Raw genomic sequence first — 20606 nt, forward strand, 5'->3', positions numbered from 1 at the left:
ATAAAACATATAAATCTTCTTTTCACCTAAAATGGATTGTTTTGATCATCACACTCAGGTGTGTGGTCATACGCGGCGCATGCGCACTGCACGACCGTCAGGTGAAGCTCGAAATTAAAAACCTGATGGTTCCACTCGGTCGATGCGCCTCGCTGCTGACTGGAGCCTTGCAGATGTCTGTATTGGAGAGGATAGACTGGAGGGTGAGTTCACTTCATGCAGCATCTATACAGAGGACTTCATTTTACTCAACCTGCATTATATTTAGCACTTTTTGGTTTCATTACTTTCTAAGATTATTAACTGTTTGTCATCGCGTAAACGCTTTTGAATAATCTGTAACTATAATGACAACAATAGCAATCCTTTAGTCTTTGAAAACTAACAATGTAATTTTTGGATAGAATTCCAAAAAAATGTGTATCATTCCTATTTACAAAGGAATGATTAGGCATTTAAGTTCTGTTGCGATTTCTTCTTCTTCTTCAAAAAAAAAAAAACCTCAACGTTTTTCATGAACGACACTGTAACCATTTATTATAAAGTAATAGATCTGTTTAATTTAAAAAAAAATGTTTAATTTTGGGTGCGCCTGTTGGTGAAATACGACCTTGTGTCCTTCAATTCCAGTCAGTGTGAAAATCACATCACAAGTCAACCCTCGAATTCCATGAACACATATAGTAACCTGCTGAAAATCACTAAAATGGACTCGATTGGTCCAGACGTTGTTTGTCCGACCATGGGTTCATTTAATCTTTATACACTTGACATCATCTGAGCCGGTCGTCGCAATGAACTGTCATTAAAATGACAAGATGAGCGTCACCGGCAGGCCAAGCGTGACTAACGTCCTTTCGGCCAACGTAAAGTAACATTTAATCAACGCGCATTTAACTTCTGCTTCACATCACAACAAGCCAAGGACAAGACGCAAAAGAAAGAGATAATCTCCAGTTGCCCACGTCCTGTTCTCAGGGACACCCGAAAGTAACTGCGTCTGTCCAATAATCTTACAAATTATAGCATAATCCGACATTTCTAACCCACTCCTGAAATTAATAATGAATCCGTGAAAACGAATGAACTGTTATTTTTTTTTAATTAGGGAAGAAATAAGTGTAAATTCACAAATTAAAAGGTTTAACGGCTAAAATAATGTCTCCTGAAAATTAACAGAATTCCTTGAAGATAAAAAAATATTTTGCCCTCAGTTTGATGTTTGGTGAACATCAAAGCAGCCTTTACAGAAGCTCCACCCAAAATGCAAATGAGTGAAGATTTGTTTATTGGTGTCATTTTAGCTGCAGGTTTATAAGGGAGTGATGCCGCTCGGCCTCGGGCCGATTGCGGTTTGAAACGAGAACTTAACCACCCTTGTGAAATACAGACCTTCAAATGTTATTGGTTAATTCATTCATTTTCTTCCGCTTTTCCGCTCTGCGGGTCACGGGAGTGGCTGGAGCCTGCAGGTTGGAGGCGGGGTACACCCCGAATGCGTTGCCAGCGCATTGCGGGGGCCGCATGCACACAGACAGACCGTTCACGCACACATGCACTTATATGGACAGTTTTGTGGCAGCCAATTGACCTATAAATGGCATGTTTCTGGAGGTGAGAGGAACCCGGAGAAATCCCACTCAGACACACAAACTCCGCACAGATGAGATTCGAACCCGGTACCTTTTCTTGCTTCGTGGTTAATTTCAATGGATATAATTTCAATGGATATCATTTAATTTAATCACGTGACGCATGGAACAATAATTCTGATAAAAAAGAAAAAAGAAAAAAATCCATGACCCGGCCCGAGTAAGCGGTGGGAGATGGACGGATATACTACTAATAATAATAACTACATACAAGTAACTTTGTGTTCCTATTATTATTATGATTATTATTCATGTCGTTGTGCTCCCTGGCGTCTTGTCCGGGGTGTAGATTTTAACCGGCTGGGATAAACTCCTGCAGTTCAGTCATACCTATAATAATAATTATCGAATACGTAGCTGTTCTGACACAACCTGCAGAATATGCGTGCAAATAGCTGCTTTCATGACGCACGTTTTGGATTTCTTTGTTAATCGATCTCATCCGTGTCTATTACGGATTAAATCAATGCCTAATCATAAACGAATAATACAGTATTGATACTGTAGTTCTCTGAATTATAATCAGAGAAAAGTTGCTGGTTTTAAATGTGTAGCGTGTAAGCCGATAGAATTGTGATTGGACCACCATCCCACCAATCGGCACTATTTTGCCATTTCCCCTTGTTATGTGACGTCATCGGCAGGGAGACGCCCACTCGGAACATCTGCGCAGATATATCGCTCTTACGCACGTCTCTAAACCTGAGCGTCGCTGTTTTGTCCATAAGAGGGAGTCGAGTTTGTATTTTTTGCAGCGCTGTGATCCGACTTGAACGCGGGAGCCCACTGAGCGGACACGGGACGTGTTCTTCTGCTGAAGATCATTCCACCCGTGGAAAGTCGCGTCTGTGGTCGGGTCGGGTTCGGTCCGTCAGTGCGCCGAAGAATAAGGAGGTTAATAATTACCACCTGGAGGTTCCAGATTATCCCCCCCCACACCTGGATTAACTCGCAGGCGACATTTTTTATATATATTTTTTGGGGGGACGTGGAGCCTTTTTCTGTCAGAATGTTGTGGAAATTAGCCGATAACGTGAAGTACGAGGATGACAGCGAGGTGAGTGTCAGACAGGTAGTGCGCGCTGAATCACGTCAGACGAACGTCTGACATGCAGGGGAAAGAATAGAGGACCCGGAGTTGATTATTATTATAATTATATATTTTTTATCATATGTAAATGATAAGGATAAGATCAAAAGGAAGATAAGATAAAACGGAGACGCACACAGACAGTGTAGCAAAGTTTAAGATGAGAAGATAAGGACAAGACAAATGGAGACGCCTTCAGCTGCGCTGAGGAGACAATTTCCCACAATGAATGTAAGGCCCAGCTAAAGGGAATCTTTAAAGCTATACTAATGATTAATAATAATGAAGACGAAGGAATGCACTTTAAATAAAGTATCAAGGGCAAACTTACTAATTATAAATAATAAATAACCTTTATTAGAATTTCAGTATTTGATTCAAATGAAAATAAAAGAATAGAATAATATACCAAATGACATTTATATTCTCGCTGTTCTCGTCTCCGTGTCGGTGGGTAACATGATAAATGTCCTTTCATCTCTTCCGTCCCGCAGGAAAGGCACGACGGCAGCAGCAACGGGAACCCCCGGCTGCCTCACCTGCCGGCGGTCAGCCAGCACCTCTACAGCCCGTCGCCGGCCCTCTCGCACACGGCCAGCTCGGACTTCCAGCCCCCGTACTTCCCGCCCCCCTACCAGCCCATCTCCTACCCGCAGCCCACCGACCCCTATTCGCATCTCGGCGACCCCTTCAACATCAACTCCCTGCACCAGTCCCCGTCGAACCAGCAGCAGCCCTGGCCTGGCAGGCAGGGCCAGGACGGGCTCGGCGCGCACGGCGCGCACGGGAGGAGCGGCCTCGCCAGTCAGATCCTGGGCCTGGAGGGAGGCTCGTCCGGGGTGAGGAGGGAAGGCTTCCGCCGGCCCGAGCTGCTGCCCACGCACACGCACACGCACAGCATCGACCAGTCAGTCATCGGCGATAACATGGGGATGCACGACATGGGGCACGTTCTGGAAGACGTTCAAGTGAGTGGGTTTGGTTGAAATGAATTTCTGAAAATACAGAGGTGTGTGTGTGTGTGTGTGTGCGTGCGTGTGTGTGTTCAGGGATTGACATGCGGGTAGCCAAATCTTTTTAAATGAACTGCAACTGAAAATAAAGCTCAAGTTAATTAATGATGATGCTTGCATATTTTATTTTATATTTTCCATAAAGACGTAAAAGAAAGACAGTAATTTGGATACCCGTTGAATATTTTGACCTAATTTGAATTTAGCTTTGACACTGGTGTACTTAAAACAATTCATATGATGACTTATTGGCTATTTTTCTTCTTTTTTTATCAGCATGTAGACGACCACAGTATTATTATGGCAGATCAGACGGTCATCAAAAAAGGTGAGTTTGTTTTATGTTTGTCATTAATTCTTTGTTTTGTTGCAAGGAGCCACGGCTCTGCTAAATTGACAGAGGGAAAAGTATTGATAAAAGTACCATCTGGGGTACACGTATGCTTTTGTGCAAACAAATGAACATGCAACTAGAAATTCACCATATGTGCAGTATTTTTTTTATTTTTTTGCTTTCTGTTTCTGTCACAACAATTACTTCCAGAGGCATGTTGGTGCGAGAGCGCTGTGCAAGACGGGTGTTATATTTGTACTCGTGCTGCATACACTGATAATCCTTCCCGCCGTGAGATGCACTCATCTAAGCTCGATTTGATCCATCGCCTATTCTGTGTGGTGAAGGTGCGTGGATGGATGCCCAGTGGGAATGAACTGGATTCCTTTCAAAATACGACAGGCTATTTGACAAGACATGAAAATAGAACAGTCTGTCGACCTCGGTGTTGACTGTGAGAAGAAGAGAGCTTTGGAAGCACCCGTGGGCCGATTAAACCTGCAATTGCTGCCCCTTTTCTGTTCACTTTAACAAGGCATTATGCGTTTATCTCGAAGCGGCGTTTGTTTCTGCTGAACCAGCTTTAGGTGGGGTGTGGCGTTTTTTTTTTTTTTTTGCATGTCAGGGACAGTTTAGTAATTTGTTGCAACATGAATTGTGTGGAGGGAGAACTTATTCCTGCTGCTTTGGAGCATCAGCTTGAGCAGCATGTACTGCTTGGCGTTCTAAATTAATGTGACGCATTTATGGCAGATATAGATGAGTCGATAAGCTCATTAGAATATATGCAACACAATTCGTTTTTCAAAACTGTAAAATTATTACTAACTATTCAATAAGTGGGAAAAAAACACCCTCTTTGCACAGCACAATAAACCAACAAGTCCGTATTTGTTATGCAAAGCAGCACCGGCTTATATTTTCTCCTTTCCCATGCTTAAGGGCACGCTATGGGCCGTCTTGAAGTCTACTTGTAAATAATGGTATGCTATTTGAAGACATGTGCCGCAGAGGAGCCTTCAAGTACTCCTGTGACTCTGTGATTTCTGTCTCAGTATTAGGACTACGAGGTGGCAGGAACCTTGATCGCTTACAGAGGACTTATTATCAGGGGGGCATTCTTGCCGGTGAGGATGAAGATAGCTGTGTCTTGTAGTGTGCTGTACTGTTCTGTGTGTCCGATGCTTCTGTGGGGGGGTTACAGGTTTTCACCTTAACTTTAGAAGTACTGGTAGCTTACATCGCCAAACACACTGCGTAGAATAGACCTATGACTTGATAATACACAGCACTGAGGTGTATCTGTGGGGGTTATTTTTTATAGAGGAGCAGTGTATGTGTGTGTGTGTATCTGTCTGTGGATAGTGTGTGGCATGAAGGCATTTTAGTTGTTCAAATATCAGCCATCCGAAGTTTGGAAAAACACAGTATGTCGAAAGTCTTTCCTAAAGCAGACGCTAGTTTGTTCAGTTGTGCAGAGCTGCATACTCAGCCTTCCTTGTGATTAATGTACAAGAGAGGAGAAAAATTCCTGCTGCAAAGAAGGGATTATGATGATTAAAGCTTATGTACATACACTGGAAAGGTGTATATACAAACAAATTCTTTTACAAGCTTCTTTTTCTTCTTCTTGTACTTTACTCTTTAACGTTCCTAGATTAAAAAAAAAAATTTAAATATTTTTTTATTATTTGCTTTACCCTCCAGGTCCTGTGACCCTACCAAAAGGCAATGCCCTGGGTCTTCCTTTCCAGAAAGAGTCCCTGCTTGGCATGGTTTCGAACCCAACAGAGGTATTCTGCTCCGTGCCAGGCCGCCTTTCCCTGCTGAGCTCCACATCCAAGTACAAGGTTACCGTGGCTGAGGTCCAGAGACGTTTGTCACCTCCCGAGTGCCTAAACGCATCGCTGCTTGGAGGGGTTTTACGCAGGTCAGAGCTCAGACTCAAACCTACCTGACTGAGGCTGGATTTAAAGCTCGTTTCCTCTGTTGTTGGTGAAAGTCCTCGACATAACAGGAATACAGAAGCAGTGATTCACACAGATTTAGATTAGCTATTGCAAGTATACTGCTGCCTTTTTAGTAATTTTTTTATTATTCATAATATTTCTGTCACCTGCAAGCTGTCGATAAGGTTGTCTCAAACTGAGGATTACATCTGATCTGAAAGCTGAGCAGATCTTGCAAAAGGCATTTCTAAAATCATAGCTCGTCTCTTTTGCTTCTGGTTCATCATTTGTGTGGCTTGCAATTTTGGATCTCTGCTTCCTCCGGGGATCGGATACAGCGACACGGAACCCTGTCTATGTAACTCTGTGGGTGTGCTTCATGCTTGTCAGGTGTTGCAGCATTGGTAGCTTCACATGTGGCAGAGCAGTTGACCTTATGCAATATATTTTAGTGTGGCGGTCTGATGAGGGATTGTGAAGTCACACTAGACACCCAATAACCCTGACCAGAGTCATTTTTATTTATTTTTGCTCGAAATGCACATTTGCTACTTCCCATGTGCCTGTGCTAATGCTGACGTGCACACACAGATGCTCAATCACATTATAAGTAGGTCATATAGCTATAAGAGGGAGGGGGGGGGGGTCCTTAGCTGAGCGACAGGGATGAAGGGGGTCCGCTCAAACACACACACGCCTTCCTAACGATGCAGCCACCGCGCAGAGGGAGAAGTTGCCCCGCCAGTCAAGCGGAAAACTGAATTGGCCGTGGCAAGTGGAGAGTTTAAGTGTTTCGGCAAATGTGTGTACAAGTGATTCATGTGTTTTCTGGAGTGAAGCTTCAATTGGGTCAAGAGAGTTTGTGGATTTAATTTGTTATCATGAGTACACAATTAGAGCTTCTGCAGGAGGGAGTGCAGTCACGGTGCTCATTTGTTTTTGGTATACAATCATAATGATCATACAAATCCTCCCTGATGATTGCTCTTTATTTCAGTTAAATGTCATGAACTAGAAAGGCACTCAGGGAGCGCAGACCTCCGCCGAGCAGCTCATTCCCCTTATAATTAGATTTACACCATCCACATTGTGATCTGGATCAGCACCAAAAGGTTCTAAATTTTTCTTGGTATCTTCATACACCAACCATGAAAAGTAAAAGTGATTCAGAGTTGATGTGTACCGGTATTTGTAACTGATTGAATTTTCAATGTTAAAATTCAATATTTTTCACTGACCCCATTCTACATGACTGTCAACCGAGATATTGAGAAAAGAATTTTGACGCGTCATTGACTGCAATGTTACATAAAATGTTAAACTGATCAATAATCCAGGATCTTTTCTGGTAACATTCCCAACATTTCCTGAAAATATCAACAAGATCCATCCAGAACTTTTTGAGTTATCTTGCTAATGGACGGACAAACAAACGGCGGCGATTACATAACCTCCGTCTTGGCGGAGGCAATTAAACAAAAACTAATTTTTACTATCTTTCTGCAGGGCTAAGTCAAAAAACGGAGGTCGATCTCTGAGAGAGAAGTTGGATAAGATTGGGCTGAACCTGCCAGCAGGAAGACGGAAGGCAGCCAACGTCACTCTGCTGACATCACTAGTGGAAGGTAATGCGTGTTACTCTGTCGCACACGGACCATCTCGGCTTTAATGGCTGTTTGCAATGGCTGGAATGTTGATTTTATAACCCGCATGCAGCATCTCATCATTTTTAGTATCACTGAGGATCTAAATTCTCAGAAGAGACGAGTCAGTCTTAAATATTTAATTGAAGACAATGTGAGTGGAGCAAATTTGTCTTTCTTTAGGAACTCGTGTTGTTTACTTGACTTTCAATTGCTCATTAGGTTGCCCTTATGTTCTCATCATGCTCAGCCAAAGTCAGTGACTGAAGTTATGTTTGAATGAAAGCTAACCATGATATAATCCAGTTAGTCTCCACGGAACTCGAGCTAAATGTTACTTGGTATATTCTCACTGTGAATGTCTGCATGTGCCATGACCAACGTAGCTTCAGTCGTTTCATGTCAGATCTAACTTTAGTGATGACAGATCGCAACATCTGCACGTCCCTTTGTTAACGCCCTGAATGCTACAACAATCAGCATCAGTCTCACCTTAAGTTGGACAGTCATGCTTCGCCGACACTTTCTCACTTTAATCAAAGTAAATCTCCCTGCTGCAGGCTAAGGTAGAATAGCGTTCCCTCTCCTGCGCCCAACATGCCTAATATTTCTAAATGGGTTGCAGCAGAATGACTGGAGGCATCTTGTGTTATTTAGAGACCTTCAAAGATGAATTATGCCTTGTTCACCAGGAGGGCCCACTGACCTTAAAGCTTGTGCTATCTGTGTCCTCGAGAGATGCACGCATTTATCAATCAGCAGCACTGTTGGTGCCATGGGGCAGTCTCTGCTAGCGTTTATCCACATAAGCCCATTATGGCCATGCAAGTCAAACCACCCTCAAAATCGAAATATGTTCGTCTCACTAGTTCTTGTTCCCTCAGGCTAGAAGACTGAGCACTGCTGATTATTCTGTTTAACTGCTTCACATCATGCACTTTGATGCTTGTATTTATCAGGTCCGCACGGCTCTGCTACTATAATGCATTATATCGATATATTAAGAACCGACCTTGGCGTTTGAATTTTGTCCGGTGTGCTGGAGGAGTTGCAGGGATGATATTTGTGAGAAAGAAAAAACAAATTCTTACTGAAGATCTGAGAAAAGCCTTTTTTGCATTGATGAGATCCCCCCCCCCCCCATCTCTTCTCAGGTGAAGCTGTTCATTTAGCGAGAGACTTTGGGTACGTTTGTGAGACAGAGTTCCCTGCAAAGGCAATTGCTGAATACCTTGGCAGGTCACATGCGGAACGCAACGAAGTTAACTCTCGCAAGAACATGCTTCTCGCTGCTAAGTAAGTGCATTTTCTGGATAGCTGAGATTTGCACATTTAAAATAATTATCTAGAAAATTGAAATTCCTATATGTATTTCCTGAATATAATTTTTTCCGCCCTACTTTCAGACAAATCTGCAAGGAGTTCACTGACCTGCTCACTCAGGACCGTTCGCCACTGGGAAACTCTCGGCCGGCCCCTATCATGGAGCCTGGAATCCAAGGCTGCCTTACACACTTCAGCCTGATCACTCACGGCTTTGGCTCTCCAGCAATTTGTGCTGCCATGACCTCGCTTCAGAACTACCTGAACGAAGCACTCAAACAAGTGGACAAGATGTACTTGAGCTCTGGCAGCGACACCCAGGGATCCTCAGACAGTGGAAGCAAATCCACAGACAAAATGGACAAGCACAGGAAATGAGACCTCAGAGGAGAATGAACTTGACAATCTTCCCGGGCCCCTTCATCTTGCTGTCCTTTTTTTTTTATTATCAATATTGATTGAAAAGTATTGTCATTTTGATAGCTGAATTTTTGTGTTTGAGTCTAGGTGTGAGCATACTCACACGTTGAATTTCTATTGCATTTTTTAAGAAGGTGATGATGTTTTTTAGGAACATGTCATGATGGGTGTAAAACGGTGTGTGTTGGCACCAACGACGAATGCCGTTCTGCTGGCCCCAGGGTGTGACACACAGCCGATGGCAAACTAACCGCTATGCAGTTTCCTGAAATTGCCAATATGCTGGTGCTACAACTGCAAGACCTCCACGCTTTTTGACAAGAGGAGGACAGGAATTCAGTGCACACCGTTTTATTTTCTCTCTAAAGGACATCATTTCAAGATGAACTGCTGTGGCTGTGAATTCCAGTCAGACCCCACCCCCAAGTTCACCATTCTGTCTGGAGGCAAATCCACTGATTTCCTGTGTCTCAAAGGACTTGCAAAGGACAAGCTTTTGTTATGTATGTATATATATATATATATATAAAAAAGAGAGACAAGAGATGTTTTATTTTTTTGTGCTTTATTTGTATGACCAAACTGGCACCAGTGCTATCGTGCTTTCATAAAGAGAGATGATTGGAATGATATGAAGGGCTGAATGGGATTTGACGGTTTTTTGTTTTGTTCGTCTTTGTCTGATCAGAAACCAGAGACTTTAAGGCCCCTTCAGTGTTCAGGTGGATTACAGGTGTAGCGACACTTCCCATGTTACCACTTTAGGTAATCATCATTGTTAGGATTTAAAAGCCATAAATTACCATCATCCTGCCAACCAGCTCAGTCCTAAGTGTGTGCATGTTGTGAGAGTGTGTCAATGTACATATTTCTTTTGTTATGTTTTTCAGCAGACATTAAATTCCAAACATTGAATTTGATCCAGTGTCTCATCCTGGATGTAAATATTTTCTAATTTATGCTGTAATTTAATGATCTTGTGTAAATAATGGTATCACATCTGGTGTATGGTTTCACTTTTTAATCAAGTGTTAAAACCTTTTTAAATGGGTTAGTTTTTCATCAAGTAGAAATTAGGAAGTGAGCATGACGTACTTTTTTTTTGGAAAATGTTTTAAAGTTTTTGAAAAAATAAATTGAGATGAAAGACTCAAGGCGGATATAGATCTCTCAGACACACACACACGCACAAAAACACACATTTGTGCACTGTTGTTCTGTACCCTGCTTTCAGCAATATTTCACATGTGATGTTAAGTCATGTGTTTGGTTTGTCTATTAATAAACTGCAATGAAAAGCCCCCGAACTAACAGGAACAGTAGCCATCATTATCTGCTCTCACTTAACTTCACAAATAGGCGTAGCTCAGCGAACGCAGAGACCTCAAAGCGCCATCATGTGACGAACGATGAAAAATGCACAGCTGAGAGAAGACAAATGGCATGTTAATGTTTGAACTACTGACACATAATGAAGATATTGTTCCAAGGGTTTATTTTCTAATATGATCCTCTCTTCCTGTGTCTCCTCGCACATAGTTTCCCCTCCCCTCCTCTATTTCCTGGACATGTGAACTCTTAATCTGCTGCGAATTTCATTTGTGGAAATGTGGTGGTGCAAGTTTCACTCTGCAGTTGTCGACACTGCCTTTGTTATTTGTGAGAAAAGGTGCAAAACTACAGATGGAATTCACACGGAGGCACAAGGTAGCTTAGTCATAACTCGCCTAGCCAGTACCTGCTGACACACGGTCTGTATGGAGGCCCTGAAGTGTAAAGACAACAGTAACAAACTCAACTTTAACTGCTACTGCAAGAGGTATAGGCCTATATTGGAAAGGTGAACCTTGCTTAATGCTTCCTCAAGGTGGGATATTTTGTCTTTGTCAATGAAACAAATGAAGATGGGGCAGGACTATTGCAATGACACCAAGTTGACAGCAAGTTATCAGAGAGCGGAATTAACAGTTTGCACCACCTGTTCAAAGCTGGTTTGTTGCACCTTCATGCACCCCTTCTGTACAAAAGTGACGTGGGTATGACTTTTAGATTTCACATGTGTGCTTCCCACAGGAAATAGCATTTAGCAGCAGTTAGCCATTAAATAAACAAAGGAGAAAATCAAAAATGTGTTCAGACTGGGACAAACCAAGGTCCTGGCTCCCTCCTGAGCAACTCCATGTAACAGGGAAGCTTGTTTTTGCCATGACTCATCTCTAATATCTAACAGTCTGTGGCAAACATCAATAGATTTGAGGATGGGTTTGGTGGATTGTTGGCATGTTTTCAGGTTCACTGTTATACTTCTTTGAATTTCTGTTGGGTTCTCTCTTTTGTACACCAAAGAAATGATTGTACCAACAGTTCTCCTTCATATGTTCATTGGACATATCTATCCTGCTTGCAGCGAGCCATTGCCACAGAGGACAACGTGTCTGGAGGGGGGGTTAGCAACGCCAGCAGTGTGTTACACATTGCAGTTAAATGAGTATCAGCCTCTCCCCTCAGAACCTGTTCAACCAGACCTGGCAACCTGGTGGCTCACTGCAGCGGTTGACTGCTTTCAGTTACTCGTGCTCGCTTGTGTGCTTGGCCCTGGGAGAATAGATAATAGCAGAAGGAGGAGGTGACAGAAAAGGGGAGGGAAGTACTGGAAAAGGCTGTTGAGGGACAAAAGAGGAGGTATATATCTCTGTGTGTTTGATGACTGGTTGGACACATTTGAGACAGCACCTGACACTGTGATTGGAAGTTACGCACCCTAGTCTGTTGACAAGACGACATTACAAAGAGTCGAGGACAAAGCTCGACTCTTTGTAATGTTGTCTTGTCAGTATCACATCGCAGGCAAGAGCCCTGTGCCGTATTTTGTTTAATGGCACTAATTTAATTTGCGTCATTCTTCATCCGGTGTTTTTGCAAACAGTAATAAGGCATCAGACATTTTCCTGTCAACTGTGAGATGATGTGGAGTAATTCACCTTTGACACACCTAATAGAGCTGGAAAAGGAGGCCAGCGCAGACTTGTTTAAACTTTTCAGTTGCTGTCTTTAATGAGAAACGAAAGAAGAAAAGTACCTCATATTCTTCTCTTATTTTCAGAGATGATATCAGATGTGCCAGAATAATTGTTTGATCTTGTTATTATGCCCGCGGCAATTTGGCAACTGAGTTATTGAACTGTAGTCATATTTCAAGACAGCAGTGACTGAATTACCTTTTTCTATTTATCTATTTACAAAGCAATCGGAAGATACAAAAAATGCATGGGAATTAACTTCATTCATGTTTAATATTTTATAGTTTAACGCTCTTTCTCTTAAAATGCGTTAATATTTTGAATTAATTAACGTCCTTCTTATTAATTAATTGTAATTAACGCATTAATGTCCCACCCCTAGTATATATATATATATTCTTCACATTCATGTCATATTATATTACAGTGATGTATTTTTAGGTGAGAGTTTTTATCCAATCAGAATTCAGCTAGCTTGTGTTGCCAGGCGGATTTCATAGTACCAGTGGCAAATACTATTCGTCCGAGACCTTCAGAATCAGCGCTGCTTGCCGTCTGTGTTGTGTGAGTGAACGGGCTCGTAGAGTTGAGTTGATAGACAGTTGCGATAGCCAATCAGAGCACGAGTTGGTGAAAGTAAGGCCTTCCTGCCTGTGTCTGCCTGAGTCTGACTCCAACACTAACATCGGGCCTTCCTGATTATCCGTCAACACATTCTTCAGAGGAAGGGAGCGGAGGTCAGCACGTAGAGAATCATTCCAACAAAGATGAACCGCATTATATCGAGGGACTACTGTAACCGAGTGAACGGCAGAGCTGTGTGCGGGTTTAATTCTCAAATCTGCACACAGTGTCTCAAAAATGACAACATTCAACAAGTCAATCATTGTTCGAGTTATGATGCAATTTTTTAAAATGTGATTGCAACCGTCATCTGCCCTCATGGTGAAATATAAAACCAACACGACAGACGTCATTGAGACAAACAGTGTTCTCGGCTTTAATTTTGCTTGTTCTCCGCCTTTCATCCAACCCCCTTGGATTACCGCTGCTTCACATTCAGCTGCGACCCACCCCAGTGAGAGCTGTAGGCCACTATTCAATGAAGCTAAAAGGGTCCCGGGGACACTTGAACTCCTTCAACTGCGAAAGCGCGAGGATCTTATGCCTGCACCGTGGGAGGCCTCCCGGCCACTCGGATGCTTCCGGCCACTCGGAGGCTCCCGGCCACTCGGTGGCTCCCGGCCACTCGGTGGCTCCCGGCCACTCGGTGGCTCCCGGCCACTCGGAGGGTCCCGGCCACTCGGAGGGTCCCGGCCACTCGGAGGCTCCGGCTACTCGGAGGTATCCGGCCACTCGTAGGCTCCCGGCCACTCGCAGGCTCCCGGCCACTCGTAGGCGTCCGGCCACTCGGAGGCTCCCGGCCACTCGCAGGCGTCCGGCCACTCGGAGGCTCCCGGCCACTCGGAGGCTTCCGGCCACTCGCAGGCTCCCGGCCACTCGCAGGCGTCCGTCCACTCGGAGGCTCCCGGCCACTCGCAGGCGTCCGGCCACTCGGAGGCTCCCGGCCACTCGGAGGCGTCCGGCCGCTCGGAGGCTCCCGGCCACTCGGAGGCTTCCGGCCACTCGGAGTTGTCCGGCCACTCGGAGGCTCCCGGCCACTCAGAGGCTTCTGGCCACTCGGAGGCTCCCGGCCACTCGGAGGCGTCCGGCCACTCGGAGGCTCCCGGCCACTCGGAGGCTCCCGGATGCATGGGAGTTTGCCTATCCAGTCCACATGTATTTTGGGGACTTGGAGAATGATTTTGTTTGTTTGATTAAATCTCCCGGCTGGCCTGGGAATTACTTGGGATTTTCCTGGATGAGAATATAGCCTGTATTCTTCTGGCAGCTCATTGTCTTTCAGCGTGCTTGACCTGAAGTACACTCTTCTTACATGACAACTTGCGTTGATTTGAATACGCAATGTCTCCTTATAATTCTTCCCAAATAGCTTCTTCGTCATATCTGACAGGTTGAAAGTGATCTGATTCCATCCATCCTTTATCTGCGGCAACGGCAATGTACACAAGAAAGCGGACATTTTTGATTCCTTTCGAAATGTACTAACTATAAATCTCCGCCGATTGTTATTTTCGTCGAGCACCTGGACCTCAAAGGAGAAATCATTTTTCAAATTCTTGATAACCATCTCAAGAATTGGGAGATTGATGCCCAATGTCTTTTTGGGGTCCGCTGGACACGTCATGAAGGTGTTGCTGACGTTCATCCCCTCAATGGCCAATGCCCTTGATTTTAGGACTTCATCCCAATTCATTTTAATGCAGCCATTCTTCTCAGTCTTGCTCCATAATGCAAGCGGGTTGCTGCCGACAACATAGAAAAGAGAGCAGAGATCCCCTACGTATTTCTGCGAAAACATTGTGACTTTTGTTCTTGAAGTTATGGTACCCAAGCAATGTACCATGTACATTAAAGTGCATTTTTAATGAATTGATCCTTTGAAGTCTTTGAAGGTTGAAAAGTGGAGTGGCTTTGAAGTTATTTGGTTACCCTCTCCTACCCAAGCAATGTACCATGTACATTAAAGTGCATTTTTAATGAATAAGTAGCAAACTGAGAAGCTCCACTTTGCTTTTCTTAACTTTTTGTCCATACTGTTTTGAGGATCTATTTTGAGGATGGTACCTTCTCGTAAAAGATGCAGCATTTTACAAATACAAATGTCTGTACATAAGCTACTGGGGGCCACAAAAAATGGCGTGGCGGGCCACATTTGGCCCCCGGGCCTTGAGTTTGACACATATGCCATAGACCATGGGTGTCAAACTCAAATACACAGAAGGCAAAAAGTCAAAATAGCCGTCCATCCGTCCGTCCGTTAGCAAAATAACTCAAAAAGTTCTGGGGGGATCTTGATGAAATTTTCAGGAAATGTTGGGGATGTTACCAGGAACAGATGAGTACATTTTGGTGATGATCCAGTTTGGATCAGTTTGACATTTCTGGTAACATTGCAGTCAATGGAGCTTCAAAATGTGTTCCTCAATATCTCAGTTGATTATTTAACAATGTTTATGGAATTTGACACAGTCATGTAGGATGGGGGACCTCTATCTTACCACTGAATTTCATCTGGATCAGATCCAGAACAGTCAGTAAAACTGTGGGCGATGGTGGCGCAGGTGGTTGAGTGGGTCGTCCTATGATCGAGAGGTTGGTGGTTCGATTCCCGGGTGGACTGATGGTGCAAACCGGCATGTATTGTCTATGTGTGGGAAGAACACCCGCTCTGCCGATAGAAAAAACAATCCCCATTTGAGATGATGTCTCACTCGGGACATTTTTTACACATAGCTTTTTTAACACTATCCAAATGCTTTGTATACGACGAAGCACGAACCTGTTCACACTTTTAACCATCTGATTAAACATACAAAACATTAATTCACGGATGTCTTTGAACCAAAGACATAACACTATTCTTTAGGAATACTGGACTATTTGTGTTTAATCATCAACCTTCATGAAACCATAAAAATAAATCAGAATGTTCACGTTCAAAATATTTTATATTCATCCCCTGTAAAAATGTGGATGTAGACGCCATGTGCATCAAAGAAGATATTTAGATATCTATTTAACAACCTTAAATAAGGGAGATTGCTTTTAGTTTCCCAAAAATAAATGTTAAGTAGTCTAGGTTTAAAATGAGGTTAGCAAGTTTTGGATCGAAGAAAAGTTTCTTCATTTACAAAGAAATATTTAATTTCAAAAGCTAGTTTTGTTGCAGAACTAAATCGTTTGATGATATTCTTATTCTTATTTGATAAGGCTGCGTAATCTAGGCGCTTGTCACAGCCGGAGGCGGGCCTATGTTTTCCTACGCAGTAACCTCTCCTGTCCTCTCAGATACACCTCCTGCAATCAGTTCATTCCAGTCACCTGTGCTACGGTCATCACCTGCAACTCATCTCCCGTCAGGTCGTATTATATTTAGCTTCTGTTAATGCCACACCTCACTGCCAGATTGTTAGTAATAATATTAATATTAATATTAATACGCTTTATTTATATAGAACCTTTCAAGAAATAACATTCACAGACACACAAAAGTACAGAATCAAGATTCCAAAACAGTTTCTTGTTTTCTGTGGATTCTGCCTGTGTGCCTGACCCATTAGATTCATCTGTTGGCTTGGACTGACTCCCCGGTGTGATTAATAAAGAACAGTTTCTGGATTCCTCTTCTCCTGTCTGTGCCCTGATACTTGTATTTATTTTGTTGCACAAGTAATCAGAAAAAGTGACTAAATTCACCATGTTTACCATTTAAAAATAAAGAGTTTTCATGAAGGATAATATGGGAAATATTGAATTAAAAGAGACTAAAAAGACAATATATATAAAACAAACAAGGAGGAAGCCAAATAAAGTTAATATTAATATTTGCTCTAGTAAAAACACAAACTGGACAATGTTTCTTGTAAATTGTCTCAAAAAAGAAAAAGGAATAATGCAATAAATACACAAAGTTTTTTCTTTATTTTTAACTGTGTGACTTTTACTTTAGTGTAACTCTGATGCATCTGTTCTCACGTGGTTCTCAGAGAACATGGGAAATTGCATTTTATCTAGAAGATACAACTCGTGTTCACTGGAAAACTGTTGTATCATCTTGGCAGACACGTCAGTATTCCCGTAATTTTGAATTTATCTTTGAATTTGTCTTTACTTTTTGATCTGTACGACGCTTCACTACCTGTGGCAACAGAACATGAAAGTAGAAAATGTCTCTGACTACAAACACTTCAAATATAAAATAACTTTATTAATATAAACCATGGAATATTTTAATAATACTAAAATATCCAAATTAATCAAAGCTAAGAGTGGTGTATTTCTTAAATGCGTTTGTGTGAATGGATGTTGGGATGGGGTTGGCGTGGAGGTTAGCCATGTGGGGAATGTTGTTCAATAATGAGAACATAAGGCTGCTTTGGTAGGGGGTGTGTGTGTGTGTGTGACTGTATCTGTCTATTGAGGGGCGGGGGTTATGGTGGGTTGCAGCTTAATCCTTGGGGAAAATGTGGAAGAAATTAATCTAAATTACAAGGATGAGGCTAGTCTGGGTCGGGAGGGGCCACAGAGGGAAGGGAAGGAGGGAAACAGCCATTATCCCTGTCCTGTTTCTGTATATTGGTTGCCGCTTTCTTTTTTCTCTTCTTTTTTCCCCTCATCCTGTGGGAATGAGGTGGCCTGTCCTTCTTCCTCTTTGGCTTGCCACCCAGACACCCCTCCTTTGCGCACTCACGCACAGGCCTCTTACCAATTAGTCGGCAGCGTAGCTTTTGTTTGTGTGGCCGGGACTGCAGGGTCCACTCGATCCCCACTCTCCTCCCTGTGCCGTCTTCTCACAGACAACAGATGTCTTGGATTCTCAGGGAACATGCATCTCTTTGCTGGCCTCGTAAGGGCCTCAGATACAAAATTTAAAAAAAAATCTCGGAACTCTTAACTGACTGGAATTTGATGAGCTGTTCAGGGAACCAAAACACAAAACTGAACTCATTCGCACACAAAGTCAGGCCTAGGCCAGTAAGAGCCACTTTATTTACTTTATTTATTTCAAAAACAGCTAAATTACTCAGGGTGGCTACCACCACTGGTCGAGCTAATGAAAAGCATCTGGCATCTCCTTGCTAACCAACATACAAGCAAGTCTTGTTCACCTAGTCCTGAGCTCAATAATGGGAACAAGCTGTTCAGCCAACAAACAGGCCTATACATACAAAATGCATTGTGCTTTACAGGCAGATCTTTTTTTTTACTGGTTTACCAGAGCCTGAAATATTAGGCACAGAAGTAACCAGAGATTACACAGAAAATTCACCGGCCACTTAAACGTTTGTCTCTTAAAAAAAAGGTTTATTACCAACAAAACGGTCATTTAATTTTAAGTGGATCACTAAACAAATGGATAGATCTTCAACAGTTGCATTCGGTGACTTTTGTCACAGTTCAAGGGATTATGGATTTGCAGGGATTATTGATCCGTCTCACTGCCCATCAAGTCTTTATCTCACTGACCCACACATGGCTGATTCCCAAGCCGAGTGAATAGAGCCTCTAACTTGCATGTGTAAAGCAGTTCGCTGTTAGACGTGTCTCAGAATCACCTGCTGCCATTGTATTGCTGTTCTCACACATCATTTTGTTTGAATTAATAATCTCTGTCTTCTGTTTACCTCACGTGCTGCCGCCGGTGCATCATCCCATACAGCAACTCCAGCACTCGTTTCTTCAGATGAATGTGATGACAGGAAGCCTTTCAAACCGGGCGATGGGAGTTGCTATCTCTGGGCGTCGAAGCATTGAGCATCACTTCAGAGCAGGAATACCCATAGGAAGGGCAACAATGTTTATGGTTCAGATGGGGGGTAAAGATAATTTTGCTGGTTGACAGTCAGTAGCAAGATGAACTGCATGGATTAAGATCTGTCCCCAGGCATTTTGACTTTCCCTCGAAGCAGAAGATAAAATATCTAAAATGGAAATATATTTAGAAAGGAATAAGCGGAAGCAACTAGAAGGACTGTGCAGGTAAAAAGAAAAAGAGGATAATATACTTAAGGTTAGAATTTTCTGGTTGCATGGACACTATTTAAAACGGTACGTGTAAAATACCATTCAGGTCAACCACGCCTCACCAAGTTATAAAGCAAAAGAATCAAACATGACAAGGAGCATTTTATGAAATAGCTAAATGAAAAGATACTTATCTGCCAAAGCAAGAGAAAATAGTAAACATGTGAAGCCAAAGCTGCTTTGAATGGATTTCTTTGAAAGCAAATGCTTCCAGTATGGAGTGAATCATTGTAAAACCACATTCATTTCCTGCCTGTGTTTATCCAGAGAGGGATGAGATACAAAGCTGTCCAGACTTGTTGTGTGCAAATACAGAGGGGGGGGGGAGCACTCATTTCAGACAGAGGAAGGCCATACTTTAGCAACTTGTATTGACATATGAAAAGCAGTTTGACAGCTTTAAGGCTACTGGACAAAAAAAATGGATGGTGACAAGCAGTGTTAAATCCTTTCTACTTTTGAAAATATATATTTCATGGAAGAACCTAAATAATGTTATTTCTTATTATTGGTAGAATCTAACACATGGAGTGCTTTTCCTTCCTTCCCAAGTGCTTTTCCAGCCTGTGTTCAACTTCAGCATATGGCAGCCACATAGTTGTATGTGTCTCAGTACTGTTGGACACTGTTGCACTAGAAGCAGGGAGAGAAAGGGAGCGATGTTTACAGTGTGTTTCCACATTACCAGCCGTGGCATGTTTTTCTTTTCTTTTCTTTTTTTTGCATAAAGAGGGAAGGTGGTGATGAAAGGTGTCAGTGTCTACTTTCAGATTGGTCCTCCTCTTTAGAGGAGGGCGAGCGAGAAAGAGAGACATACAGTATAGAGATAAGTCAGTCACAGAGAGAGACGGAGCGCGATATATATAGAGAGAAGGGGACAAGTGGTGCTATATTCTGTTGTGATTTCACTGAAGAGGGGATGGGAAAGAAAAAATTGTAAACTTATATGTGGTTTTCCACCTTTGCATTGCCCAAAGCGCTTTACAATTTGGCCTCACATTCACCCATTCACACACTCATTCACACTCCAGTGGGTGACTGCTGCCACGCAAGGTGCTGCCAGACCCACTGGGATGAATTTTGGGTTCAGTGTCTTGCCCAAGGACACTTTGACATGTGGACAGTCAGAGCTGGGATTTGAACTCTACCAACTGAGCCACAGCCTCTCCAGAGAAATAAAGAAAGACAGAAAGAAAGAAAGCTCTGATATAAGTCCACATTTGAAAAGTATAAAATAAACTGCACATGGAATAACCTTTTCTTTTTTGTTTTTTTTACTCGTGCAGAGAAAGGAAATGAAGTGAGTTAAAAGCTTCTCTCTTTTTGGATTAGCAGAACGGGAGATAAACAGATATCTGTCGTGGAGCTGAGGATAATACAACTTTATCTTATTTATTCATGTAAAATGCAGTCCAGTGTTGGATGAGACACTTTGGAAGCGCTGTGAGCTAAGCTGCCAGTTACACAGCATTAAATGGAGCTTCAGATAAAAGCGATGTTAGCTACAGTGACAG

The 20606-nt window shown here is 42.7% G+C and overlaps 1 protein-coding gene across 3 annotated transcripts; it reads left to right on the top strand.

Moving 5' to 3' along the window:
* The first annotated feature begins 173 nt into the window (after nt 1-173).
* tfap2c (transcription factor AP-2 gamma (activating enhancer binding protein 2 gamma)) lies at nt 174-10661 on the top strand. 3 transcript variants are annotated; one of them, XM_068742275.1, is made up of 7 exons: nt 174-203; nt 3237-3710; nt 4032-4083; nt 5797-6019; nt 7545-7663; nt 8836-8977; nt 9088-10661. In XM_068742275.1, the coding sequence occupies exons 1-7, from the start codon at nt 174-176 to the stop codon at nt 9380-9382; spliced, it is 1335 nt and encodes a 444-aa protein (XP_068598376.1). In that variant the 3' UTR covers nt 9383-10661. The 3 variants fall into 3 exon arrangements, with proteins under 3 accessions (XP_068598376.1, XP_068598374.1, XP_068598375.1); XM_068742273.1 differs by lacking the exon at nt 174-203 and adding an exon at nt 2639-2709; XM_068742274.1 differs by lacking the exon at nt 174-203 and adding an exon at nt 2662-2724.
* Nucleotides 10662-20606: the final 9945 nt, after the last annotated feature.

The sequence above is a fragment of the Brachionichthys hirsutus genome, chromosome 8, assembly GCF_040956055.1.
Source record: "Brachionichthys hirsutus isolate HB-005 chromosome 8, CSIRO-AGI_Bhir_v1, whole genome shotgun sequence".
In the NCBI taxonomy this organism is placed as follows: Eukaryota; Metazoa; Chordata; class Actinopteri; order Lophiiformes; family Brachionichthyidae; genus Brachionichthys; species Brachionichthys hirsutus.

Coding starts and splice junctions, on each gene's coding strand:
- tfap2c (XM_068742274.1), top strand. CDS start 2,662: ATGTTGTGGAAATTAGCCGATAACGTGAAGTACGAGGATGACAGCGAG. Junction 3,711..4,031: donor ACGTTCTGGAAGACGTTCAA/GTGAGTGGGTTT, acceptor TTTTTTTATCAG/CATGTAGACGACCACAGTAT. Junction 8,978..9,087: donor AACATGCTTCTCGCTGCTAA/GTAAGTGCATTT, acceptor CCCTACTTTCAG/ACAAATCTGCAAGGAGTTCA.